General features: G+C 40.9%; 2 protein-coding genes across 4 annotated transcripts in view; one reads left to right on the forward strand and one right to left on the reverse strand.

The window, feature by feature from the left end:
* Nucleotides 1–20,491, forward strand: part of RBM23 (RNA binding motif protein 23) — a 44,437-nt gene extending 23,946 nt beyond the window's left edge. The window contains exons 10-16 of one of the 3 annotated variants that reach the window (XM_083882187.1): nucleotides 520–672; nucleotides 3,664–3,801; nucleotides 8,642–8,707; nucleotides 11,731–11,959; nucleotides 16,169–16,267; nucleotides 18,609–18,711; nucleotides 20,374–20,491. In XM_083882187.1, coding sequence (XP_083738313.1) covers nucleotides 520–672; nucleotides 3,664–3,801; nucleotides 8,642–8,707; nucleotides 11,731–11,959; nucleotides 16,169–16,267; nucleotides 18,609–18,682 — 759 coding nt within the window. In that variant the 3' untranslated portion in view covers nucleotides 18,683–18,711; nucleotides 20,374–20,491. The remainder of the gene's footprint in view (nucleotides 1–519; nucleotides 673–3,663; nucleotides 3,802–8,641; nucleotides 8,708–11,730; nucleotides 11,960–16,168; nucleotides 16,268–18,608; nucleotides 18,712–20,373) is intronic. The other 2 variants (XM_083882188.1, XM_083882189.1) reach the window with 2 other exon arrangements.
* Nucleotides 20,492–24,451: 3,960 nt separating this feature from the next.
* Nucleotides 24,452–24,770, reverse strand: part of MMP14 (matrix metallopeptidase 14) — a gene marked incomplete at both ends in the record, with an annotated part of 29,446 nt that continues 29,127 nt past the window's right edge. Inside the window, one exon of the mRNA XM_083882169.1 lies at nucleotides 24,452–24,759. Coding sequence (XP_083738295.1) covers nucleotides 24,452–24,759 — 308 coding nt within the window. The remainder of the gene's footprint in view (nucleotides 24,760–24,770) is intronic.

The raw sequence follows: 24,770 nt of genomic DNA on the forward strand, positions 1-24,770 counted from the left end.
AAATTCCCAAAAATCTCCCCAAAAAGTCAAAAAAAAATCTGAAAAAATCCCTAAAAAATCCCCCCAAAATCCCTAAAAATATCCCAAAAAATTCCCCCAAAAAATTTCAAAAAATCTCAATAAAATCTCAAAAAATTCTCAAAAAATTCTCCAAAAAAAATCCCAAAAATCCCAAAACAATCTCAAAAAAATCCCAAAAAAATAAAAAAAAAAACCCAAAAAATCTTCAAAAAATTCCCTAATAATTCCCAAAAAATCTCAAAAAAATCTCCAAAAATCCCCCCAAAAAATCTCAAAAAAATCTCAAAAAATCCCCAAAAAATCCCAAAAAATCCTCAAAAAAATCCCAAAAAATCCTTTAAAAATCTTTTAAAAATCCCCAAAAAATCTAAAAAAAAAAAAAATCCAAAAAAAATTCCCTGAAAAATCCCAGATTTTTTCCCCAGAATTTCTGAATTTTTTTACCACATTTTAATGTTAATTTTTGATTTTATTTTGTTTATTTTTATTTCCCTTTAGGTGCGCGACGTGCGGATCATCTCGGACCGGAACTCGCGGCGCTCGAAGGGCATCGCCTACGTGGAGTTCTGCGAGATCCAGTCGGTGCCTTTGGCCATCGGCCTCACGGGGCAGCGCCTGCTCGGCGTGCCCATCATCGTCCAGGCATCACAGGTGGGGCACTGAAATTTGATTTTTTTTGGGGAAAAGTTGGGAAAAAATTTGGGGAAAAATCGGGAAAAAATTGGGAAAAATTTGGGAAAAATATGGGATTTTTTTGGAATTTTTTTCCAATTTTTTTCCAATTTTTTTCCAGTTTTTTCGGATTTTTTTCAGGTCTTTTTCTGATTTTTTTTGTGATTTTTTGGGAATTTTTTTGTGATTTTTTGAGGAATTTTTGAGAATTTTTTCAGGGTTTTTTTGGATTTTTTTGGAATTTTTTGGATTTTTTTATGATTTTTTTGGGATTTCTTTGTGATTTTTTTGTGAATTTTTTGGGGATTTTCTTTGTGGATTTTTTGGGGATTTTTTTGTGATTTTTGTCCAATTTTTTTAGGGTTTTTTTGGATTTTTTTCAGATTTTTTTCGGATTTCTTTTGGAATTTTTTCAGATTTTTTCCAGAATTTTTTTGGAATTTTTTCCAGAATTTTTTCAGATTTTTTTTCAGATTTTTTTCAGATTTTTTTTTGATTTTTTTCCTATTTTTTTCAGATTTTTTTCGGATTTTTTTCAGATTTTTTTCAGATTTTTTTGGAATTTTTTCAGATTTTTTTCGGGTTTTTTTTGGAATTTTTTCGGATTTTTTTTTGGAATTTTTTTAGATTTTGTTCAGATTTTTTTATGATTTTTTGGGGATTTTTTGTGATTTTTTAGGGATTTTTTTGGGATTTTTTTTGATTTTTTTAGATTTCTTTCAGAATTTTTTTTTCGATTTTTTTGGGATTTTTTTCGGATTTTTTTCAGATTTTTTTGTGAATTTTTTTGGAATTTTTTCGGATATTTTTCAGAATTTTTTTCAGATTTTTTTGTGATTTTTTTCTGATTTTTTGAGAATTTTTTGTGGATTTTTTTTGTGATTTTTTAGGGATTTTTTTGGGATTTTTTTGGAATTTTTTGGAAATTTTTTTTGATTTTTTTCTGATTTTTTTGTGAATTTTTGGTGATTTTTTGGGAGTTCTGTGAGATGCAGTCGGTGCCTTTGGCCATCGGCCTCACGGGGCAGCGCCTGCTCGGCGTGCCCAGCATCGTCCAGGCTGAGCAGGTGGGCCAAAAAAATTCACTGTTTTATGGGAAAAATATGGGGAAAAATTGGGAAAAAATTGGGAAAAAATTAGGGATTTTTTCAGAATTTTTTCGGATTTTTTTCAGAATTTTTTTTGAATTTTTTTAGATTTTTTTCGGAATTTTTTCGGATTTTTTTCGGATTTTTTTCGGATTTTTTTCTGATTTTTTTGCAAATTTTCTGGGATTTTTTGAGGAATTTTTGAGAATTTTTTCGGAATTTTTCAGGATATTTTCGCATTTTTTTCCGATTTTTTTTGTGATTTTTTTGTGATTTTTTGAGAGTTTTTTCAGAATTTTTTTGCTATTTTTTCTCATTTTTTTTCGCGAATTTTTTGTGATTTTTTGATAATTTTTTCAGGATTTTTTTGCTATTTTTTCTGATTTTTTGTGGATTTTTTTCCGATTTTTTTTGGAATTTTTTGGGATATTTTTGGAATTTTTTTGGAACTTTTTCCGGTATTTTTGGGATTGTTTTTGGATTTTTTGTGCAATATTTTTGGAATTTTTGGGGGAATTTTTTTTTGGAATTTTTTTCCGATTTTTGGGGGATTTTTTGGGGCATTTTGGGGGAACATTTTGGCCCCTCAGAGCAGAACTGCCCCAGAGGATTCTGTGAGATCCAGTCGGTGGGGCACAAAAATTTGGTTTATTTTGGGGAAAAATTTGGGGAAAAGTTGGGGAAAAAATCGGGGATTTTTTTTTTAAATTTTTTTGGAATTTTTTTCCAATTTTTTTGGATTTTTTTCGGAATTTTTTGAGATTTTTTTCAGATTTTTTTGGATTTTTTTCTAATTTTTTCCTGATTTTTTTCGGAGTTTTTGTGAATTTTTTTGTGATTTTTTGGGGATTTTTTTCTGATTTTTTTCTGTTTTTTTTTGGAATTTTTTTGATTTTTTTCAGATTTTTGGGCGATTTTTTTGGGATTTTTTTTTTTTGTTTTTTAGCGTCTTTTTGGGGAAATTTTAGGGATTTTTTGATGATTTTTTGAAAAAAAATTTTTTTTTCAGAATTTTTTTCGATTTTTTTTTTTTTTATTTTTTTGTGATTTTTTGAGGATTTTTTTGGGGATCTTTTCGGAATTTTTTTCAGAATTTTTGGCTCATTTTTCTCCATTTTTTTTCGGGAATTTCACTCACCTGTCTCACCTGGGCTGATTTTGGGTCAATTTTTGCCATTTTTAGGTCGATTTTCTTCATTTTTAGGTTAATTTCTTCGTTTTTTGCCATAACTTGGTCATTTCTTGACCAATTTTCTTCATTTTTGGCTCATTTTTTCCCAAATTTTCTCTATTTTTCGGGAATTTTTCTCCCCTGTCTCACCTGGGCTGGATTTTGGGTCAATTTGGGTCAATTTGGGCCATTTTTGTATCAATTTTTATCATTTTTGGGTCGATTTTGTCGTATTTTCGATTTCGATAATTTTTTGGTGTATTTTGGTCATTTTTGGGCCGATTTTCTTCATTTTTGGGTCATTTTTCTCCACTTTTTTGGGTCATTTTCCTCAATTGTCTCACCTGTCTCACCTGGGATGAATTTTGGGTCCATTTAATCCATTTTTGTGTTGATTTTTTGTCATTTTTGTGTCGATTTTCTCATTTTTTTTCCGTATTTTCATCACGTCTCGACCGATTTTCTTCATTTTTGGGTCATTTTTTCCCAAATTTTTTCTATTTTTTAAGAATTTCACCCACCTGTCTCACCTGGCCTAAATTTTGGGTCCATTTCATGCATTTTTGAGTCACTTTTGATGATTTTTGGGTCATTTTTTGCCATAACTTGGTCATTTCTCGACCGATTTTCTTCATTTTTGTGTCATTTTTACCCAAATTTTCTCTATTTTTCGGGGATTTCGCTCACCTGCTCTCACCTTTTCCCCCCCAGGCCGAGAAGAACCGGCTGGCGGCGATGGCGGCGCCCCTGCAGAAGGGCTCGGGCGGCCCCTTGCGGCTCTACGTCGGCTCCCTGCACTGCAACATCACCAAGGAAATGCTCCGGGGCATCTTCGAGCCCTTCGGGAAGGTCTGGGGGCGCCTGGGGGGCAGAAAAAGGGGAAAAAACGGGGAAAAACAAAAAAAATTCGGTGAAAATCGGGTGAAAAATGAGGATTTTAGGTCAAAAATGGGGGAAAAAATGGGAATTTTCGGGAAAAAAATGGGAATTTTGGGGGGATTTTGGGCAAATTTGGGGGTTTTGGGTCACCTGGAGACACCTGGGGGCACCTGGAGGAGAAAAACAAAAAAAATTTGGTGAAAATCGGATGAAAAACGGGGATTTTAGGTCAAATTTGGTGATTTTAGGTAGAAATGGGGAATTTTGGGTGGAAAAATGGGGATTTTGGGGCAATTTTGCATCTTCGAGCCTTTCGGGAAGGTCTGGGGGCGCCTGGGGGGCAGAAAACGGGGAAAAAACGGGGAAAAACAAAAAAAATTTGGTGAAAATCGGGTGAAAAATGAGGATTTTAGGTCAATTTTGGTGATTTTAGGGGGAAAATTGGAGATTTTGAGGAAATTTGGGGGATTTTGGGGGTTTTGGGGCACCTGGACACACCTGGGGGGAGGAAATGGGGAAAAAGAGAAAAAATTCGGTGAAAATGGGGTGAAAAATGGGGATTTTAGGTCAAAAATGGTGGAAAAAATGGGAATTTTCGGGGAATTTGGAGGTTTTTGGGTCACCTGGAAACACCTGGAAACACCTCGGGACACCTGGGGAAAGGTGGGAGGGAGAAAATGGGGAAAAATGGGGAAGAACAAAAAAAATTTGGTGAAAATCGGGTGAAAAATGAGGATTTTAGGGGAAAAAAAGTGAATTTTGGGTCAAAAACGGGGATTTTGGGGTAAAAAAATTGGATTTTGAAGGGAGAAAAGAGGGATTTTGGGGTAATTTTGGGGAAATTTGGGGGATTTGGGGGATTTGGGGTCACCTGGACACACCTGGAGACAGGTGGGAGGGAATAAATAAAAAAAAGCTGGTGAAATTTGGGTGAAAAATGGGGATTTTAGGAGGAAAAATGTGAATTTTGGGGGGATTTTTGGTAAAAAGTGGTGGAATTTGGGGTGAAAATGGGAAATTTTGGGGTTTTGGGTCACCTGGACACACCTGGGGGCACCTGGACGGGAAAAAACGGGGAAAACCAAAAAAAATTTGGTGAAAATTGGGTGAAAAATGGGGATTTTAGATCAAAAACGGTGATTCTAGTTGGAAATGGGGATTTTGGGGTGAAAAACGGGGATTTTGGGGCAATTTTGCATCTTCGAGCCCTTCGGGAAGGTCTGGGGGCGCCTGGGGGGCAGAAAATGGGGAAAAACAAAAAAAAATTTGGTGAAAATCGGGTGAAAAATGAAGATTTTAGGTCAAAAATGGTGGAAAAAATGGGAATTTTCGGGGAATTTTGGAGGATTTGGGGTCACCTGGAAACACCTGGGGACACCTGGGGACACCTGGGGAAAGGTGGGAGGGAGAAAATGGGGAAAAAATGGGGAAGAACAAAAAAAATTTGGTGGAAATCGGGTGAAAAATGGGGATTTTAGGTCAATTTTGGTGATTTTGGGGTAAAGAAATTGGATTTCCAAGGGAAAAATGGGAAAATTTGGGGTGATTTTGGGGTTTGGACACACCCTGACACACCTGGGGAAAGGTGGGAGGTGAAAAACAAAAAAAATTTGGTGAAAATCAGGTCAAAAATGAGGATTTTAAGGCGAAAAACGTGAATTTTCAGTAAAACGGGGGAAATAGGTGGAAAATGGGGATTTTGGGGTGAAAAATTGGGATTTTGGGGGAAATTTGGGGGAAATTTGGGGGTTTGGGTCACCTGGGGACACAAAAATGGGGAAAAACAGAAAAAATTTGGTGAAAATCGGGTGAAAAATGGGGATTTTAGGGGGAAAAATGTGAATTTTTGGGAAAAAAAAAGTGAATTTTGGGTAAAAAATGTGAATTTTGGGGGGATTTTTGGGGAAATTTGGGGGAATTCGGGGGTTTGGGTCATTTGGGGACACCTGGGAGGCAGAAAATGTGGAAAAAATGGGAAAGAACAAAAAAAATTTGGTGAAAATCAGGTGGAAAATGAGGATCTTAGGTCAAAAATGGGGGAAAAAATGTGAATTTTGGGGGAAATTTGGGGGTTTTGGGGCACCTGGGGACAGGTGGGAGGGGCTGGACACACCTGGGGGAGGCTGAGAGGTGAAAAACAAAAAAAATTTGGTGAAAATCGGGTGAAAAATGAGGGATTTGGGTCAAAAATGGGGAAATTTGGGTCAATTTTGGGTCAATTTTGGGTCAATTTCCTCCACATTTGATTGGTTGGTTTTGGGGGCGTGGCCAGAGTGAAGCCCCGCCCCTTTCACTGAGGCCACGCCCCTTTTTCCTCTGTCCCCGCCCACAGATCAACAAAAAAAAGGGGAAATTTGGGTCAATTTGGGGTCAAATTTTGCCAAATTTTGTGTCAATTTCCCCCACATTTGATTGGTCGGTTTTTTGGGGCGTGGCCAATTGAAGCCCCGCCCCCTTTTCTCTGGCCCCGCCCACAGATCAACAAAAAAAATGGGGAAATTTGGGTTAAAATTGGAGAAATTTGGGTCAAAAATGGGGAAATTTTGGGAAATTTGGGTCAAAATTGGGGATTTTTGGGTCAAAATTGGGGAAATTTGGGTCAAAATGGGGAAATTTTGGGAAATTTGGGTCAAAATTGGGGAAATTTGGGTTAAAATGGGGAATTTTGGGTCAATTTTGGGTCAATTTTGTGTGAATTTCCCCCACATTTGATTGGTCGGTTTTGGGGGCGTGGCCACACTGAAGCCCCGCCCCCTTTTGTCTGTCCCCGCCCACAGAGCGACACAAAAATGGGGAAATTTGGGTCCAAATTGGGGATTTTTGGGTCAAAATTGGGGAAATTTGCGTCAAAATGGGGAATTTTGGGTGAAAATGGAGAATTTGGGTCAAAAAAAGGGGAAATTCAGGTAAAAATGGAGAAACTTGTGTGAAAAATGAAGATTTTGGGTTAAGGAAAAGAGGTTTTGGGGCAATTCTGGGGAAATCTGGGGAAAAATGGCAAAATTTGGGTCAAAAATGGGGAATTTTGGGTGAAAAAAACGGAGATTTTTGGGAAATTTGGGGGAATAATGGGGATTTTGGGTTAAAAATGGAGATTTTGGGGAAATTTGGGCAAAAAACGGGGAAATTTGGGTCAAAAATGGGGAAATTTGGGGGAAAAAATGGGGATTTTGGGTAGAAATGAAGATTTTGGGTTAAAAATGGAGATTTTGGGGTTATTTTGGGGAAAAATGGGGAAATTTGGGTGAAAATGGGGAAATTTTTGGGAAATTAGGGGGAAAAATTTGGGGTCAAAATTGAGGAATTTTGGGTCAAAATTGGGGAAATTTGGGTGAAAAATGGGGAAATTTGGGTCAATTTTGGGTCAATTTTGGGTCAATTTCCTCCACATTTGATTGGTTGGTTTTGGGGGCGTGGCCAGAGTGAAGCCCCGCCCCTTTCACTGAGGCCACGCCCCTTTTTCCTCTGTCCCCGCCCACAGATCAACAAAAAAATGGGGAAATTTGGGTCAATTTGGGGTCAAATTTTGCCAAATTTTGTGTCAATTTCCCCCACATTTGATTGGTCGGTTTTGGGGGTGTGGCCACACTGAGGCCCCGCCCCTTTTCTCTGGCCCCGCCCACAGATTAACCAAAAACAAAAAGGGAAATTTGGGTCAAAATTGGGGAAATTTGGGTTAAAATGGAGAAATTTTGGGAAATTTGGGTCGAAATTGGGGAAATTTGGGACAAAATTAGGGAAATTTGGGGGGAAAATCGGGGAAATTTGGGGAAAAAAGGAGAAATTTGGGGAAATTTGGGTCAAAATTGGGGATTTTTGGGTCAAAATTGGAGAAATTTGGGTCAAATTTGGGGATTTTTGGGTCAAAATTGGGGAAATTTGGGGAAAATTGGGGAAATTTGGGGAAAAATGGGGAAATTTGGGGATTTTGGGTCAAAATTGGGGATTTTTGGGTCAAAATTGGGGAAATTCGGGTCAAAATTGGGGAAATTTGGGTCAAAAGTGGAGATTTTTGGGTCAAAATTGAGAATTTTTTGGGTCAAAATTGGGAAATTTGGGTCAAAATTAGGGAAATTTGGGGGGAAAATTGGGGAAATTTGGGGAAAAAAGGAGAAATTTGGGGAAATTTGGGTCAAAATTGGGGATTTTGGGTCAAAATTGGGGAAATTTCGGTCAAATTTGGGGATTTTGGGTGAAAATTGGGGAAATTTGGGGAAAAATGGGGAAATTTGGGGAAATTTGGGTCAAATTTGGGGATTTTTGGGTCAAATTTGGGGATTTTGGGTCAAAATTGAGGATTTTTTGGGTCAAAATTGAGGATTTTTGGGTCAGAATTGGGGATTTTTGGGTCAAAATTGGGGAAATCTGGGTCAAAAGTGGAGATTTTTGGGTCAAAATTGAGAATTTTTTGGGTCAAAATTGGGAAATTTGGGTCAAAATTGGGGATTTTTGGGTCAAAATTGGGGAAATTTGGGGAAAAATGGGGAAATTTGGGGATTTTGGGTCAAAATTGGGGATTTTTTGGGTCAAAATTGGGGATTTTTGGGTCAAAATTGGGGAAATTTGGGTCAAAAGTGGAGATTTTTGGGTCAAAATTGAGAATTTTTTGGGTCAAAATTGGGAAATTTGGGTCAAAATTGGGGATTTTTGGGTCAAAAATGGGGAAATTTGGGTCAATTTTGGGCCAAATTTTGCCAAATTTTGTGTCAATTTCCCTCACATTTGATTGGTCGGTTTTGGGGGCGTGGCCACACTGAGGCCCCGCCCCTTTTGCTGAGGCCCCGCCCCTTTTTTCTGTCCCCGCCCACAGATCGAGGGGATCGTCCTGATGCGGGACCCGGAGACGGGACAGTCCAAGGGCTACGGATTCATCACGGTCAGTCACCAAAATTCCCTTTTTTTACCCCGAAAATTGTGTTTTATTTACCCCAAAATGTCATTTTTTTACCTTAGAAATTTTATTTTTTTTTTCCCTAAAAATCTCGATTTTTTTCTGTAAAAATTCCCATTTTTTTAACCCCAAAAATCCGAATTTTTTCCCCCTAAAAATCCCAATTTTTTACGCCGAAAATCCAAATCTTTTCCTCAAAAAATCTGATTTTTTTTTTTCCCTAGAAATCCTGTTTTTCCTCCTGAAAAATCCCTTTTTTTCTCTTAAAAAAACCCCAAATTTTTACCCCAAAAATCTCATTTTTTAACCCAGAAATCCTTTTTTTTACACCAAAAATTTTTGCTCTGTAAAATCCCATTTTTACCCCAAAAATCCAAATTTTTTTGTCTAAAAATCCCTTTTTTTGTCTCTAAAAATCCCAATTTTTACCCCAAAACTACAAATTTTTTACCCCCCAAAATCCCGGTTTTTTTACCCTAAAAATCTCAAATTTTTTCTCTAAAAATTCCCATTTATTCTCTCTAAAAAATCCCTTTTTTCCCCATAAAAATCCCATTTTTTACCCCCAAAAATGCCGTTTTTATTCCCTAAAAATCCCATTTTTTAACCCCAATTAGTCCCAATTTTTTTTGTCTAAAAATCCCTTTTTTCCCCATGAAAATCCCATTTTTTTACCCCAAAATGTCATTTTTTTTACCCTAAAAATCTCAATTTTTTTCTCTAAAAATTCCCCAATTTTTCCTATTAAAAAAAATCCCTTTTTTTCTCAAAAAATCTGATTTTTTTCTCTTAAAACTCAAAATTTTTACTCCAAAAAATCACTTTTTTCCCCATAAAAATCACATTTTTTACCCCAAAAAAATCCCATTTTTTCCTGTAAAAATCCCATTTTTTACTCCAAAATCCCATTTTTTTCCCCCTAAAAATTTAAATTTTTCCCCTTTAAAAATTCCAATTTTTATCCCAAAGTCCCATTTTTTAACCCTAAAAATCCCATTTTTTTACCCCAAAAATCCCAATCTTTCCCCTAAAAAATCCCTTTTTTTTTTCTAAAAATCTCCTTTTTTCCCATAAAAATCCCAATTTTTACCCCAAAACTATAAATTTTTTACCCCCAAAAATCCCAATTTTTTTACCCTAAAAATCTCAAATTTTTTTCTCTAAAAATTCCCAATTTTTTACCCCAAAAATCCGAAATTTTTGCCCCTAAAAATCCCTTTTTTTTTACACCAAAAATCTCAATTTTTTTCTCTAAAAATCCACAATTTTTTCCTATAAAATTTCAATTTTTTTCCCCATAAAAATCCCAATTTTTTTACGCCAAAAATCCAAATTTTTTTCTCCTTAAAAATTCAGGTTTTTCCCCATAAAAATCCCAAATTTTCCCGTAAAAAATCCACATTTTTTCCTCAAAAAATCAGATTTTTTCCTCTAAAAATAATACTTTTTTACTCTAAAAATCTCAAATTTTACCCCAAAACCCTCATTTTTTTGCTTTAAGATTTGCATTTTTTCCTCTAGAAATCCTCATTTTTTTGCTCAAAAAAAATCTGATTTTTTTTCCCTAAAAATGCCAATTTCTGTATCTGAAAACCCCAATTTTTACCCCAAAAATCCGGGTTTTTTCCCCCAAAAAAATTACTTTTTTTCTCTTAAAATCTCCTTTTTTTTTTTTCCTAAAAATCTTGGGTTTGGTCTCAAAAAATCCCCTTTTTTTTCGTCCAAAAATCACAGATTTTTTTCCTGTAAAAAATCGATTTTTTCCTATAAATACCCCATTTTTTTCTCCTAAAAATCCCATTTTTCGCTCTAAAATCGTCATTTTTTGCTCTAAAAACTCACAATTTTTTTTAAAAAATCCCAAATTTTAACCAAAATCCCCTTTTTTCTTCCCAAAATTTTCTGTAGCAGAACCTGCCCAGAACCTTCAAAAAACTCCGATTTTTTCGCGTAAAAATCGCGTTTTTTGCTCTAAAATCGTCATTTTTTGTCATAAAAAGACGCGGTTTTTTTCCCCAAATCCCATTTTTTAAGGAAAATCTTTATTTTTCACCCCAAAATTTTCTGTGGCAGAACCTTCAAAAAAACCCGATTTTTTCGCGTAAAAATCCTATTTTTCGCTCTAAAATCGTCATTTTTTGTCATAAAAACTCGCGGTTTTTTTCCCCAGGTCCCATTTTTTAACCAAATTTTTGTGGTTTTGCCCCAAAATTTTCTGTAGCGGAACCTGCCCAGAACCCTCAAAAAAATCCGATTTTTTCACGTAAAAATCCCATTTTTCGCTCTAAAATCGTCATTTTTTGCTCTAAAAACTCACAATTTTTTTTAAAAAAATCCCAAATTTTAACCAAAATCCCCTTTTTTCTTCCCAAAATTTTCTGTAGCAGAACCTGCCCAGAACCTTCAAAAAACCCCAATTTTTTGGCGTAAAAAATCCCATTTTTTGCTCTAAAATCGTCATTTTTTCTCATAAAAAGACGCGGTTTTTTTCCCCAAATCCCATTATTTAAGGAAAATCTTTATTTTTCACCCCAAAATTTTCTGTAGCAGAACGTTCAAAAAAAACCGGATTTTTTCACGTAAAAATCCTATTTTTCGCTCTAAAATCGTCATTTTTTTTCATTAAAACTCGCGGTTTTTTTCCCCAGGTCCCATTTTTTAACCAAATTTTTGTGGTTTTGCCCCAAAATTTTCTGTAGCGGAACCTGCCCAGAACCCTCAAAAAACCCCAATTTTTTGGCGTAAAAAATCCCATTTTTTGCTCTAAAATCGTCATTTTTTGCTCTAAAAACTCACAATTTTTTTTAAAAAATCCCAAATTTTAACCAAAATCCCCTTTTTTCTTCCCAAAGTTTTCTGTAGCAGAACCTGCCCAGAACCCTCAAAAAACCCCGATTTTTTCGAGTAAAAATCGCGTTTTTCGCTCTAAAATCGTCATTTTTTCTCATAAAAACTCGCGGTTTTTTTCCTCCGATTCACCAAAATCTCCATTTTTCACCCCAACCCAGTTCTCGGAGGCGGAGTGCGCCCGGCGCGCCCTGGAGCAGCTGAACGGCTTCGAGCTGGCGGGGCGGCCGATGCGCGTGGGGCAGGTGAGCGAACGGCCCGACGGCTCCAGCGACGTCACCTTCCCCGAGAGCTCCCCCGGCCCCGCCGGCGCCCCCCTCACCTGCGGGGACGAGCCCGAGCTGGGCACCGCCGCGGGGAGGCTGCAGCTCATGGCCAAACTCGCCGAAGGTGAGAGAGAAAAAATTCGGGGTGAAAAACTAAAAAAATGGGCAAAATACGGAAAAAAATGTGAATTTTCGAGAAATTTTGGGGAAAAAATGGGGAAAAAATGGCAAAATTTGGGTGGGAAATGAGGGTTTGAGAGAGATTTCTTTACTTGGAGGCGTCTGGGAGGGGAAGAGCAAAAAAAACCCGAAGAAATTTGGGTGAAAAATGACGAAAAAATGGGAAAAAAGGGAAAAATGCGAAACCACGAAAAGACGCGAAAAAATGGGGAAAAAATGGGTGAAAAATTTGGAAAAAATGAGGAAAAAATGGGGGAAAAATGGGGAAAAAATGGGGGAAAAATGGGGAAAAATGGGGAAAAATGAGGAAAATTTGGGGTGAAAAAGCAAAAAAACGGGAAAAAATGGCAAAAAAATGGCGAAAAACGGAGAAAAAATGGGGATTTTAGGGGGAAAAATGGGGAAAACTGGGAAATTTTGGGTGAAAATTGAGTGGAAAATCAGAATTTGTTAATGTGGGGATGGATGAGAGGAGAAGAACAAAAAAAATTTGGTGAAAATTGGGTGAAAAATGAGGAAGAAATGAGGAAAAAAAGGGGAAAATGCGAAGCCGCGAAAAACACGAAAAGACGGGGAAAAACAGACAAAAAATGGGGGAAAAAAAGAGAAATTTTGAGTGAAAAATGGGGAAATTTGGGGATTTTCTTGACCTGGAGGCAGCTGAGAAAAGAAGAACAAAAAAAAACCCAAAGAAAATTGGGTGAAAAATGGGGAAAAAATGGGGAAAAAAGGGAAAACGGGAAATCGCGAAAGACGCGAAGAAACGGTGAAAAATTGGAAAAAAAAACTGGAAAAAATGGGAAAAAATGAGGAAAAAAATGGGGGAAAATTGGCAAAAAAAATGGGGAAAAAATGGGGGAAAATTGGGAAAAAATGGGGGAAAAAATGGTAAAAAATTTGGTGAAAAAATGAGGAAAAATGGGGAAAAAATGGGGATTTTAGGGGGAAAAATGGGGAAAAAATGGCAAAATTTGGGTGGGAAATGAGGGTTTGGGAGAGATTTCTTTACTTGGAGGCGTCTGGGAGGGGAAGAGCAAAAAAAACCCGAAGAAATTTGGGTGAAAAATGAGGAAAAACGGGCAAAAAACGGGGAAAAGCGAAACCACGAAAAGACGCAAAAAAATGGGAAAAAAAACCTGGAAAAAATGGGAGAAAATGGGAAAAAATGGGAAAAAATTAAGAAAAATTAGAAAAAATGGGGAAAAAGGAAGAGAGAGGAAAAAAACTGAAAATATGGGAAAAATGGGGGAAAAAATAAGGAAAAAATGGGGAAAAAATGGGGAAAAATTGGAAAAAAATGGGGGAAGAATTTGGAAAAAAATGAGGAAAAATTGGGGAAAAAATGGGGGAAAATTGGCCAAAAAAATGGGGAAAAAATGGTGAAAAAAGTAGGAAAAAATGAGGGGAAAAATGGGAAAAAAAATTGAGACAAATCAGGAAAAAATGGGAAAAAAAATGGGGGAAAAATTTGAAAAAAAATAGGGGAAAATTGGCAAAAAAATGGGAAAAAATGGGGGGAAAAAATGAAAAAAAAATGAGGAAAAAAATGAAAAAAATGGGGGAAAAAATGGGGAAAATTTGGGGAAAAAATTGAAAAAAAATGGGAAAAAATGAGGAAAAAATGGGGAAAAAATGGGGGGAAAAATGGGGAAAAAAAATTTGAAAAAAATGAGAAAAAATGGGGGAAAAATGGAAAAAAAATTTGAAAAAAATGGGAAAAATAGGAAAACTAAGAAAAAAACCGATAAAAATGTCATTTTTTGGTCATTTTTGGTGTCCCAGGGACGGGTTTGCGGCTCTGGGTGTTTCTGACTCTGATTTTGGGCTGAATTTTGTCATTTTTTGGTTAAATTTTGTCATTTTTTGGTTGATTTTTCCCATTTTTTGGGTGATTTTGGTGTTTCTGGGGCTGGTTTTGGGGTTTTTTTGCCGTTTTTGGGGTTTTTGGGCTGAATTTTGGGGTTTTTTTGGGTTTCCAGGGGGATTTTTTGGGGTTTTTTGGGTCCCTGACTCTGATTTTGGGCTGAATTTTGTCATTTTTGGGTGATTTTGGTGTTTCTGGGGCTGGTTTTGGGGGGTTTTTTGCCATTTTTGGGGTTTTTGGGCTGAATTTTGGGCATTTTTTGGGTTTCCAGGGGGATTTTTTGGGGTTTTTTGGGTCCCTGACTCTGATTTTGGGTGAATTTTGTCATTTTGGGGCCGATTTTTACCTTTTTTGGGGGTTTTTTGGGTTTCTGGGGGTGTTTTTTGGGGTTTTTTGGGTCCCTGACTCTGATTTTGGGCTGAATTTTGTCATTTTTGGTGTTTCTGGGGCTGTTTTTTGGGTTTTTTTGGGCTGATTTGGGGTTTTTGGGTCCCTGACTCTGATTTTGGGCTGAATTTTGCCATTTTTGGGTGATTTTTTATGTTTTTGGGGGTTTTTTGGGCATATTTTGGTGTTTTTTGGGTTTCTGGGGGTGTTTTTTGGGGTTTTTGGGGTCCCTGACTCTGATTTTGGGCTGAATTTTGCCATTTTTGGGTGATTTTTGGGGTTTTTTTGGGCGTATTTTGGATTTTTTTAGGTTTTATGGGGGTTTTTTCGGGTTTTGGGTCCCTGACTCTGATTTTGGGCTGAATTTTGTCATTTTTTGGATCAATTTTGGCATTTTTTGGTTGATTTTTCCCATTTTTTGGGTGATTTTGGTGTTTCTGGGGCTGGTTTTGGGGGTTTTTTTGCCATTTTTGGGGTTTTTGGGCTGAATTTTGTCATTTTTGGGTGATTTTTTGGTGGTTTTTGGGCATATTTTGGATTTTTTTAGGTTTTATGGGGGTTTTTGGGGTTTTTGGGGTCCCTGACTCTGATTTTGGGCTGAATTTTGTCATTTTTGGGGGTTTTTTTGGGTTTTTTTGGGGTATATTTTGGATTTTTTTAGGTTTTTTGGGGGTTTTTGGGGCATATTTTGGTGTTTTTTGGGTTTCTGGGGCTGGTTTTGGGGGTTTTTTGGGGTTTTTTGGGTCCCTGGCGCCGATTTTGGGCTGAATTTTGCCATTTTTGGGTGGTTTTTTGGGGTTTTTTGGGTATATTTTGGATTTTTTTAGGTTTTATGGGGATTTTTTGGGGTTTTTGGGTCCCTGACTCTGATTTTGGGCTGAATTTTGTCATTTTTTGGATCAATTTTGGCATTTTTTGGTTGATTTTTCCCGTTTTTTGGGTGATTTTGGTGTTTCTGGGGCTGGTTTTGGGGGTTTTTTGCCATTTTTGGGGTTTTTGGGCTGAATTTTGGGGATTTTTTGGGTTTCCAGGGGGATTTTTTGGGGTTTTTTGGGTCCCTGACTCCAATTTTTGGCTGAATTTTGTCATTTTGGGGTGATTTTTTATGTTTTTTGGGGTTTTTTGGGGCATATTTTGGTGTTTTTTGGGTTTCTGGGGGTGGTTTTGGGGGTTTTTTGGGGTTTTTGGGGTCCCTGACTCTGATTTTGGGCTGAATTTTGTCATTTTTTGGTTAAATTTTGGCATTTTTTGGTTGATTTTTCCCATTTTTTGGGTGATTTTGGTGTTTCTGGGGCTGGTTTTGGGGGTTTTTTGCCATTTTTGGGGTTTTTGGGCTGAATTTTGGGGATTTTTTGGGTTTCCAGGGGGATTTTTTGGGGTTTTTGGGGTCCCTGACTCCAATTTTTGGCTGAATTTTGCCATTTTGGGGCCGATTTTTACCTTTTTTGGGGTTTTTTTTTGGTTTCTGGGGGTGTTTTTTGGGGTTTTTGGGGTCCCTGACTCTGATTTTGGGCTGAATTTTGCCATTTTTGGGTGGTTTTTTGGGGTTTTTTGGTCTATTTTGGATTTTTTTTAGGTTTTATGGGGGTTTTTTGGGGTTTTGGGTCCCTGACTCTGATTTTGGGCTGAATTTTGTCATTTTTGGTGTTTCTGGGGCTGTTTTTTGGGTTTTTTGGGGCTGATTTGGGGTTTTTTGGGTCCCTGACTCCAATTTTTGGCTGAATTTTGTCATTTTTGGGTGTTTTTTTGTGGATTTTGGGTGTATTTTGGTGGGTTTTGGGGGTTTTTTGGGCATATTTTGGTGTTTTTTGGGTTTCTGGGGCTGGTTTTGGGGGTTTTTTGGGGTTTTTTGGGTCCCTGACTCTGATTTTGGGGTGATTTTTGTCGTTTTCCGTGTCCCAGGGACGGGTCTGCAGCTCCCCGCCCCCGCCCAGGCCGCGCTGCAGCAGCTCAACGGGGCCCTGAACCCCCTGGGGGGGCTCAACCCCGCCGCCCTCACAGGTAAAAATCCAAAATTTGGGGCAATTTGGGGATTTTCGGGGAATTGGGGAAAATTTGGGGAAATTTGGGAAAATTTTGAGGGATTTTGGGAGGATTTGGGGGATTTTGGGAGGATTTGGGGGGATTTTGGAGGGTTTTTTTTGGCAAAAAAATTGGGAATTTTGGGAAAAATTTGGGGGATTTTTGGAGGAAATTTTGGAGAGAAATTTGGGGAATTTTGGGGAGTTTGGGGGGATTTTAAAGGGATTTGAGGGGGAATTTGGGGGGATTTTGGGGGAATTGGGGGAATTTGGGGGAATTTTTTGGTGAATTTGGGGGATTTTGGGGGAATTTGGGGAATTTGGGGGAATTTTTGGGGAGTTTGGGGAAAATTTGGGAATTTTGGGGGAATTTGGGAAAAATTTGGGGGATTTTGGGGCAAATTTGGGGGATTTTGGGGAAAAATTGGGAAAAATTTGGGGGATTTTGGGAGGATTTTGGGGGAATTTTGGGGGAAATTTGGAGATTTTGGGGGAATTTGGAAGAATTTGGGAAAAATTGGGGGGATTTTGGGAAAATTTGGGGCAAATTTGGGGGATTTTGGGAAAAATTTGAGGGATTTTGGGGAAAAATTGGAGATTTTTTGGGGAATTTAAAAGGGATTTTTGGAGAGAATTTTGGAGGAATTTGGGGAAATTTGGGGGAAATTTGGGGATTTTGGGTGGTTTGGGGGGAATTTTGGGAGGATTTGGGGAAAATTTTGGGGGATTTTCGGTCAGTTTTGGGGGGAAAATTTGGAGATTTTTGGGGGAATTTTAAAGGGATTTTTGGAGGGGATTTTGGGGGAAAATTGGGAATTTTGGGAAAAATTTGGGGGATTTTGGGGGGATTTGGGGAAATTTGGAACAATAATGGGAATTTTGGGGGATTTGGGAAAAAATTTTGGGGATTTTGGGGTAAATTTGGGGGATTTTGGGTCAATTTTGGGGGGGGTTGGGGGAAAATTTGGAGTTTCGGGGGATTTTAAAGGGATTTTTGAAGAGAATTTAGGGGGGTTTTGGGAATTTGGGGGAAATTTGGGAAAAATTTGGGAATTTTGGGGGAATTTGAGAAAAATTTGGGGAATTTTGGGAAAAATTTGGGGGATTTTGGGGCAAATTTGGGGGATTTTGGGGGAAATTTGGGATTTTGGGGGATTTTAAAGGAATTTTTGGAGAGAATTTTGGGGGGTTTGGGGGAATTTGGGGAAAATTTGGGGGATTTTGGGGGATTTGGGGAAAATTTGGGGGATTTTGGGGGAAATTCGGGAGATTTTGGGGGGGTTTTTTGGGGGAAAATTGAGAATTTTGGAGGGAAATTTTGGGGAATTTTGGGAAAAATTTGGGGGATTTTGGGGAAAATTTGGAGATTTTTGGGAGAATTTTAAAGGGATTTTTGAAGAGAATTTAGGGGGAAATTTGGAAGATTTTGGGGGGAGTTTGGACAAATTTGTCCAAACAAATTTGGGACAAATTTGGGAATTTTGGTGGTTTGGGGGATTTTGGGAAAAATTTGGAGATTTTCGGTCAATTTTGGGGGGATTTGGGGGGAAAATTTGGAGATTTTGGGGGGAAATTTGGGGGATTTTCAAAGGAATTGGGAGAATTTTGGGGGGTTTTTTGGGGAAAAATTGGGAATTTTGGGAAAAATTGGGGAAATTTGGAAGATTTTGGGGAATTTTGGGAGGAATTTTGAGAGATTTTGGGGGATTTTTGGAGGGATTGGGGGAAAATTTGGGGATTTTGGGACAAATTTGAGGATTTGGGGGACTTGTGAAAAGTTTTGGGAATTTTGGGTCAATTTGGGGGGATTTTGGGGGGAAAATTGGGATTTTGGGAGGATTTGGAGAGAATTTTGGGGATTTTGGGGAAAATTTGGGGGGGGTTTGGGGAGGAATTTGGGGATTTTGGGGGGATTTTTGGGTAATTTGGGGGAAATTTGAGGGTTTTGGGGAGGATTTGGGGAGTCCTGAAGGGATTTTTTTGGGGGAGATTTGAGGGAATTTGGGGATATTTTGGAGGATTTGGGGGAAAAATTTGGGGATTTTTGGTTCATTTTTGGGCCATTTTAATGGGAATTTTTGGGAAAATTTTGGGGAACATTTGGGGGAAAAAAAAATGGGAATTTTGGGGGAAAAATTTGTGAATTTTTTATCATTTTTTGGGTCATTTTTGGGCCATTTTGAGGCCGTTTTTCGCGCAAATTCGGGGGAAAAAAACGCGAATTTTTAAAATCGAGAAAATTTATGAATTTTCTGATAATTTTGTGATAATTTTGTCAAATTTGGGTCCCAAATTTTGTATTTTTTTTCTCCCCTCCCCAGCCCTGAGCCCGGCGCTGAATTTGGCCTCGCAGTGTTTGACGCTCTCGGGGCTCTTCTCGCCCCAGACCATGTGAGCCCTCCCAGTATGGACCAGTATAAACCAGTATGGACCAGTATAGACCAGTATAACCAGTATAAACCAGTATAAACCAGTATAAACCAGTATAAACCAGTATAAACCAGTATAGACCAGTATAGACCAGTATAGACCAGTATAGACCAGTCTGGACCAGTATAAACCAGTATAGACCAGTATGGACCAGTATAGACCAGTATAGACCAGTATAGACCAGTGTAGACCAGTATAGACCAGTATAGACCAGTCTGGACCAGTATAGACCAGTATAGACCAGTATGGACCAGTATAGACCAGTATAGACCAGTATAGACCAGTACGGACCAGTATAAACCAGTATAGACCAGTATAGACCAGTATAGACCAGTATGGACCAGTATAGACCAGTATAGACCAGTATGGACCAGTATGGACCAGTATAGACCAGTATGGACCAGTATAGACCAGTATAAACCAGTATAGACCAGTATAGACCAGTATAAACCAGTATAGACCAGTATAGACCAGTATAAACCAGTATAGACCAGTATAGACCAGTATAGACCAGTATAAACCAGTATAGACCAGTATAGACCAGTATGGACCAGTATAACCAGTATAAACCAGTATAAACCAGTATAGACCAGTATGGACCAGTATAACCAGTATAAACCAGTATAAACCAGTATAAACCAGTATAGACCAGTATAGACCAGTGTAGACCAGTATAGACCAGTATGGACCAGTATAGACCAGTATAACCAGTATAAACCAGTATAAACCAGTATAAACCAGTGTAGACCAGTATAGACCAGTATAAACCAGTATAGACCAGTATAGACCAATATAGACCAGTATAGACCAGTATGGACCAGTATAGACCAGTATAAACCAGTATAGACCAGTATGGACCAGTATGGACCCTCAAGTCCCCTCCCAGTATAAACCAGTATAAACCAGTAACCCCAAAATCCCCTTCCAGTTCATCCCAGTATAAACCAGTAACCCAAAAATGGCCTCCCAGTATAAACCAGTATAGACCAGTATGGACCAGTGACCTCCCAGTGACCCCCAAATCCCATCCCAGTATAAACCAGTATAGACCAGTAAGCCGAAACCCCTCCCAGTATAAACCAGTTCCCTCCCAGTTGATCCCTGTAGGGCCCAGACCCCTCCCAGTATAAACCAGTAACCCCCAGAGCCCCTCCCAGTTCATCCCAGTTCATCCCAGTATAAACCAGTGGACCCCAGTATAAACCAGTATGGCCCAGTGCCCACCCAGACCCCTCCCAGTATAAACCAGTATAGACCAGTAAGCCCCCAAACCCCTTCCCAGTCCATCCCAGTTCCCTCCCAGTTCATCCCAGTAACTCCCAGACCCTTCCCAGTATAAACCAGTATAGACCAGTATAAACCAGTAAGCCCCAAACCCATTCCCAGTCCATCCCAGTTCATCCCAGTTCAAACCAGTGACCCCAAATCCCCTCCCAGTATAAACCAGTACGGCCCAGTGACCTCCCAGTGCCATCCAAACCTCTCCCAGTATAAACCAGTATAAACCAGTAACCCTGAAACCCCTCCCAGTTCATCCCAGTATGGCCCAGTCCCCTCCCAGTACAAACCAGTAACCCCCAAACCCCTCCCAGTATAAACCAGTATAAACCAGTATAAACCAGTTCATTTCTAACTCTGCCCCTTTTTCCTTTCCAGGTGAGATTTGGCTCCGCCCCCTCCTCCCTCAGGCCACGCCCCTTTTCCCCCTTTCCCCGCCCCTTTCTTCTCATTGGCTGGTGGGGGAAAGGGGGCGGGGTCAGCGCTGAGGCCACGCCCCCTCTCCATTTTCCCGCCCTTACTCCTCATTGGCTGGTGATGGAAAGGGGGGGCGTGGCCTCAGATCTGGCCCCGCCCCCTCCCGGGGTTGGAATTTTGGGGAAATTTTGGGAATTTTTGGGAAATTTTTTGGGGGGTTTTCCGTTTCGTTTTTTTCTTTTTTTTTCTTTTTTTCTTTTTTTTTTTTTTTTGTTGTTGTTGTTGTTCCGGATTCGGAAAAAATAAAAAAAAAAATTCACACAAAAAAAAAATTGGAATTTTTGTGATTTTTTTTTTTAAAGGGTTTGGGTTGGGATAAACTGGGAGGGGACTGGGATGGACTGGGAGGTCACTGGGCCATACTGGTTTATACTGGGAGGGGACTGGGGGTCACTGGTTTGAACTGGGAGGGAACAGGGAGGGACTGGGGGTCACTGGTTTATACTGGGAGGGAGTTTGGGGGTTACTGGTTTGTACTGGGGTGAATTGGGATGAACTGGGAGGGACTGGGAGGTCACTGGGCCATACTGGTTTATACTGGGAGGGGATTTGGGGTCACTGGTTTATACTGGGAGGGGATTCGGGGTCACTGGTTTATACTGGGAGGGGATTCGGGGTCACTGGTTTGAACTGGGAGGGAACTGGGAGGGGAAAGCAGCAGCGAGCCAATGGGAGAGCGCGGAGAGGTGTCAATCACGGCGGAGGCGGGAAAAGAAACCAGCCAATAGGAGCGCTGTCAATCAAAGCCGTGGCGGGAAGGTTGAGCCCGCCCCACGTGGGTGTGTGAGCCAATAGGAAGGCGGCTTGGGCTGTCAATCAAAGCAGTGGCAGGAAGGTTAAATCCGCACCACGTGGGTGTGTGAGCCAATAGGAGCGCGGCTTGGGCTGTCAATCAACCAAAGCTCGCCGTGCCCGCCTACAAGATGCTCTGAACCAATCAGAGCGCTAAGTGGGCGGTCAATCACCACCCTGCCAGCCAATAGATGGGCGGCACGAGCTGTCAATCATTCCCCTCATGAGTCTGAGGCGAGATTTGAGGGGTTTGGGATCCGTTTCCGGAATTGGGAAATTTGAGGGGGGAAAAAAGGCGAATTTTGGGTAAAAAAAAGGCGAATTTTGGGTAAAAAAAGGGCGAAATTTGGGCAAAAAAACATCGCGACATTTCAGGGAATTTTTGGGGGGAATTTTTGGGGTTTTTTTGCGGGTTTTTGGAGGAGTTTTGGGGGATTTGGGGATCGGTTTCCTAAAGTGGGAAGTTTGGGGGGAAAATCTCGGAATTTTGGGCAAAAAAAACCCCCAAATTTTGGGCGAAAAAACCCGAATTTTAGAGCAAAAATAAAAACAGCGGATTTTGAGGGGATTGTGAGGGCACTGGTTTATACTGGTTTATACTGGTTTATACTGGGAGAGACTGGGAGCACCTTTGACCACGCCCGCCTCATTAATATGCAAATTTATGTAGGTTTATGCAAATGAGACGTGGAAAAAGATGTGACTGAACTGGATTTAAATGGGAATTCCCTCCCAGTATAAACCAGTGACCCCAAATCCCCTCCCAGTTTGTCCCAGTCCTTCCCAGTATAAACCAGTATAAACCAGTATAAACCAGTAACCCTGATCCCCTCCCAGTATAAACCAGTATAAACCATTACAAACCAGTATAAAGCAGTATAAACCAGTATAAACCAGTCCTTCCCAGCATAAACCAGTACAAACCATTATAAACCAGTAACCCCTGATCCCTCCCAGTATAAACCAGTAAAACCAGTCTAAACCAGTCTAAACCAGTTTCTCCTAGTCCAAACCAGTCCTTCCCAGTATAAACCAGTCCAAACCAGTATAAACCAATAAAAACCATTAATCCAGATCCCCTCCCAGTATAAACCAGCTCCTCCCAGTCCCTCCCAGTATAAACCAGTATAAACCAGTAACCCCAAATCCCCTCCCATTATAAACCAGTAAAACCAGTTTAAAACAGTATAGACCAGTATAAACCAGTTCCTCCCATTATAAACCAGTATAAACCATTACAAACCAGTATAAACCAGTATAAACCAATAAAAACCATTAATCCAGATCCCGTCCCAGTCCAAACCAGTCCCTCCCAGTATAAACCAGTAAAACCAGTCTAAACCAATCCTTCCCAGTATAAACCAGTATAAACCAGTAAAACCAGTCCCTCCCAGTATAAACCAGTCCAAACCAGTCCAAACCAGTTGATTTTCTCTCCTTTATTAATCACAATTAATTAATCCCCTCCCTCCCCTCCCCCCCCGGGGGCGGGGCCTGGCTCTGGCCCCTCCCCCCCCTCCCGTCCCGCGGGAAAATTTTTTTTTTATTAATTTTTTTTAATTTTTTTTAAGGGGGGGAGGGGAGCCCCGCCCCTCCCCCACCCCCGGGTCAGCCCCTCCCCCCTCCCCGAAAAAAAAAATTAAAAAAAAAAAAACAAATTTAAAATAATAAAAATTAAAATAAAAATGACAAAAAAAAATCCCGCGCGGGCCCCGCCCCCTTTTTTGATCTCATTTGCAAAACCCCGCCCCTTTTTTGCTCTCATTTGCATAACCCCGCCCCGTCCAGCCAATCAGGAGTGAAGGGGGCGGGGCCTGACCCGCAGCACCAAAAAATGGAGAAAAAGGGCGTGGCCTGAAGGAAAAGGGGCGTGGCCAAGACAGGGCAAAGCGCCCATTGGTGAATGAAAGATGTGGGCGTGGCCAGGTGAGTGGAGGCGTGGCTAAGTGGGTGTGGCCGTGTAAAGGGGCGTGGTCTGGTCGGTTTGGGGGTGTGGAGGCAAAGTGGGCGTGGTCAGGTGAGACTGTGGGCGTGCCCATCCAGAAATGGGCGTGTCCAGGTGAGTCTGGGGGAGTGTCTATTCAAAGTGGGCGTGTCCAAGTTACTTTTGGGGGGTGTCCAGGTGAGTACAAGGGGTGTGTCCAGGTGAATTGGGCGTGTGCAGGTGAGTCTGGGGGTGTGTCCATACAAAGTGGGCGTGTCCAGGTGAGTCTGGGGGTGTGTCCATGTAAAGTGGGCGTGTCCAGGTGAGTCTGGGGGTGTGTCCATACAAAGTGGGCGTGTCCAGGTGAGTCTGGGGGTGTGTCCATACAAAGTGGGCGTGTCTAGGTAAGTCCAGGGGGAGTGTCCAGGTGAATTGGGCGTGTCCAGGTAAGTCCAGGGGGGGGTGTCCATGTAAAGTGGGCGTGTCCAAGTGATTTTGGGGCGTGTCCAGGTGAGTCTGGGCATGTGTTTGTCCAAGTGGGTGTGTCCAGGTGAGTCCAGGGGAGTGTCCATGTAAAGTGGGCGTGTCCAGGTAAGTCGGGGGCGTGTCCAGGTGAGTCGGGGGGGCGTGTCCTTGTCAAGTGGGCGTGTCCAGATGAGTCTGGGGGTGTGTCCATAGAAAGTGGGCGTGGCCAGGTGAGTCTTTGGGTCCAGGTGAGTTGGAGGCGTGTCCAGGTAAGTGAAGACGGCGTGTCCGAGTCCAGTGGGCGTGTCCAAATGTCTTCTGGGGCGTGTCCAGGTAAGTAAAGTGGGCGTGTCCATGTGAATCCAAGGGAGTGTCCAGGTGAGTCCAGGGGGCGTGTCCAGGTGAGTCTGGGGGGGCGTGTCCAAGGAGGGGGCATGTCCATCCAGGTGAGTTGGAAGGGGCTGTCCAGGTGAACTGGGCGTGTCTATGCAAATCTAGGGGGCGTGTCCATAGAAAGTGGGCGTGTCCCTATTGAGTGGGCGTGTCCAGGTGAGTCCAGGGGGGCGTGTCCAGGTGAAGTGGGCGTGTCCATGCAAATTTTGGGACCATGTCCATGCTGAGTGGGCGTGTCTATTTAAAGTGGGCGTGTCCAGGTGAGTCCAGGGGGCGTGTCTATTTAAAGTGGGCGTGTCCAGGTGAGTCCAGGGGGCGTGTCTATTTAAAGTGGGCGTGTCCATGCAGACCCGGGGGTGTGCCCACACCCAATGGGCGTGTCCCCCTTTAGCCCCGCCCCCCGTCTCACACCCTGGGCAGCAGCGACCTCTGACACCTGCGCAGGTGAGCGTGAGCCCCGCCCCGGCGCCGGCAGAGCGCGGCCACGCCCACCACGGCCCCGGCCAATCCCAGCAGAGCCAGCGGCGCCGCCACCGCCCCTGGCCCCGCCCCCAGGGCGATAACGATGACGTCAGTGTCCGGGGGCGCGGCGGTGGGCGGGGCCTCGCAGCCCAGCCAATCACGGAGCGCGGATTTGGGGTACCCGGGCAGGACGCGCAGGGCGGAGTTGTCGAATTTCCAGTAGAGGTGGGAGCGGTAGAAATAAGTGTGGGCTGGGAGAGAA

This window comes from Zosterops lateralis (genome assembly GCF_965231275.1).
Source record: "Zosterops lateralis genome assembly, chromosome: 38".
Lineage (NCBI taxonomy): Eukaryota > Metazoa > Chordata > Aves > Passeriformes > Zosteropidae > Zosterops > Zosterops lateralis.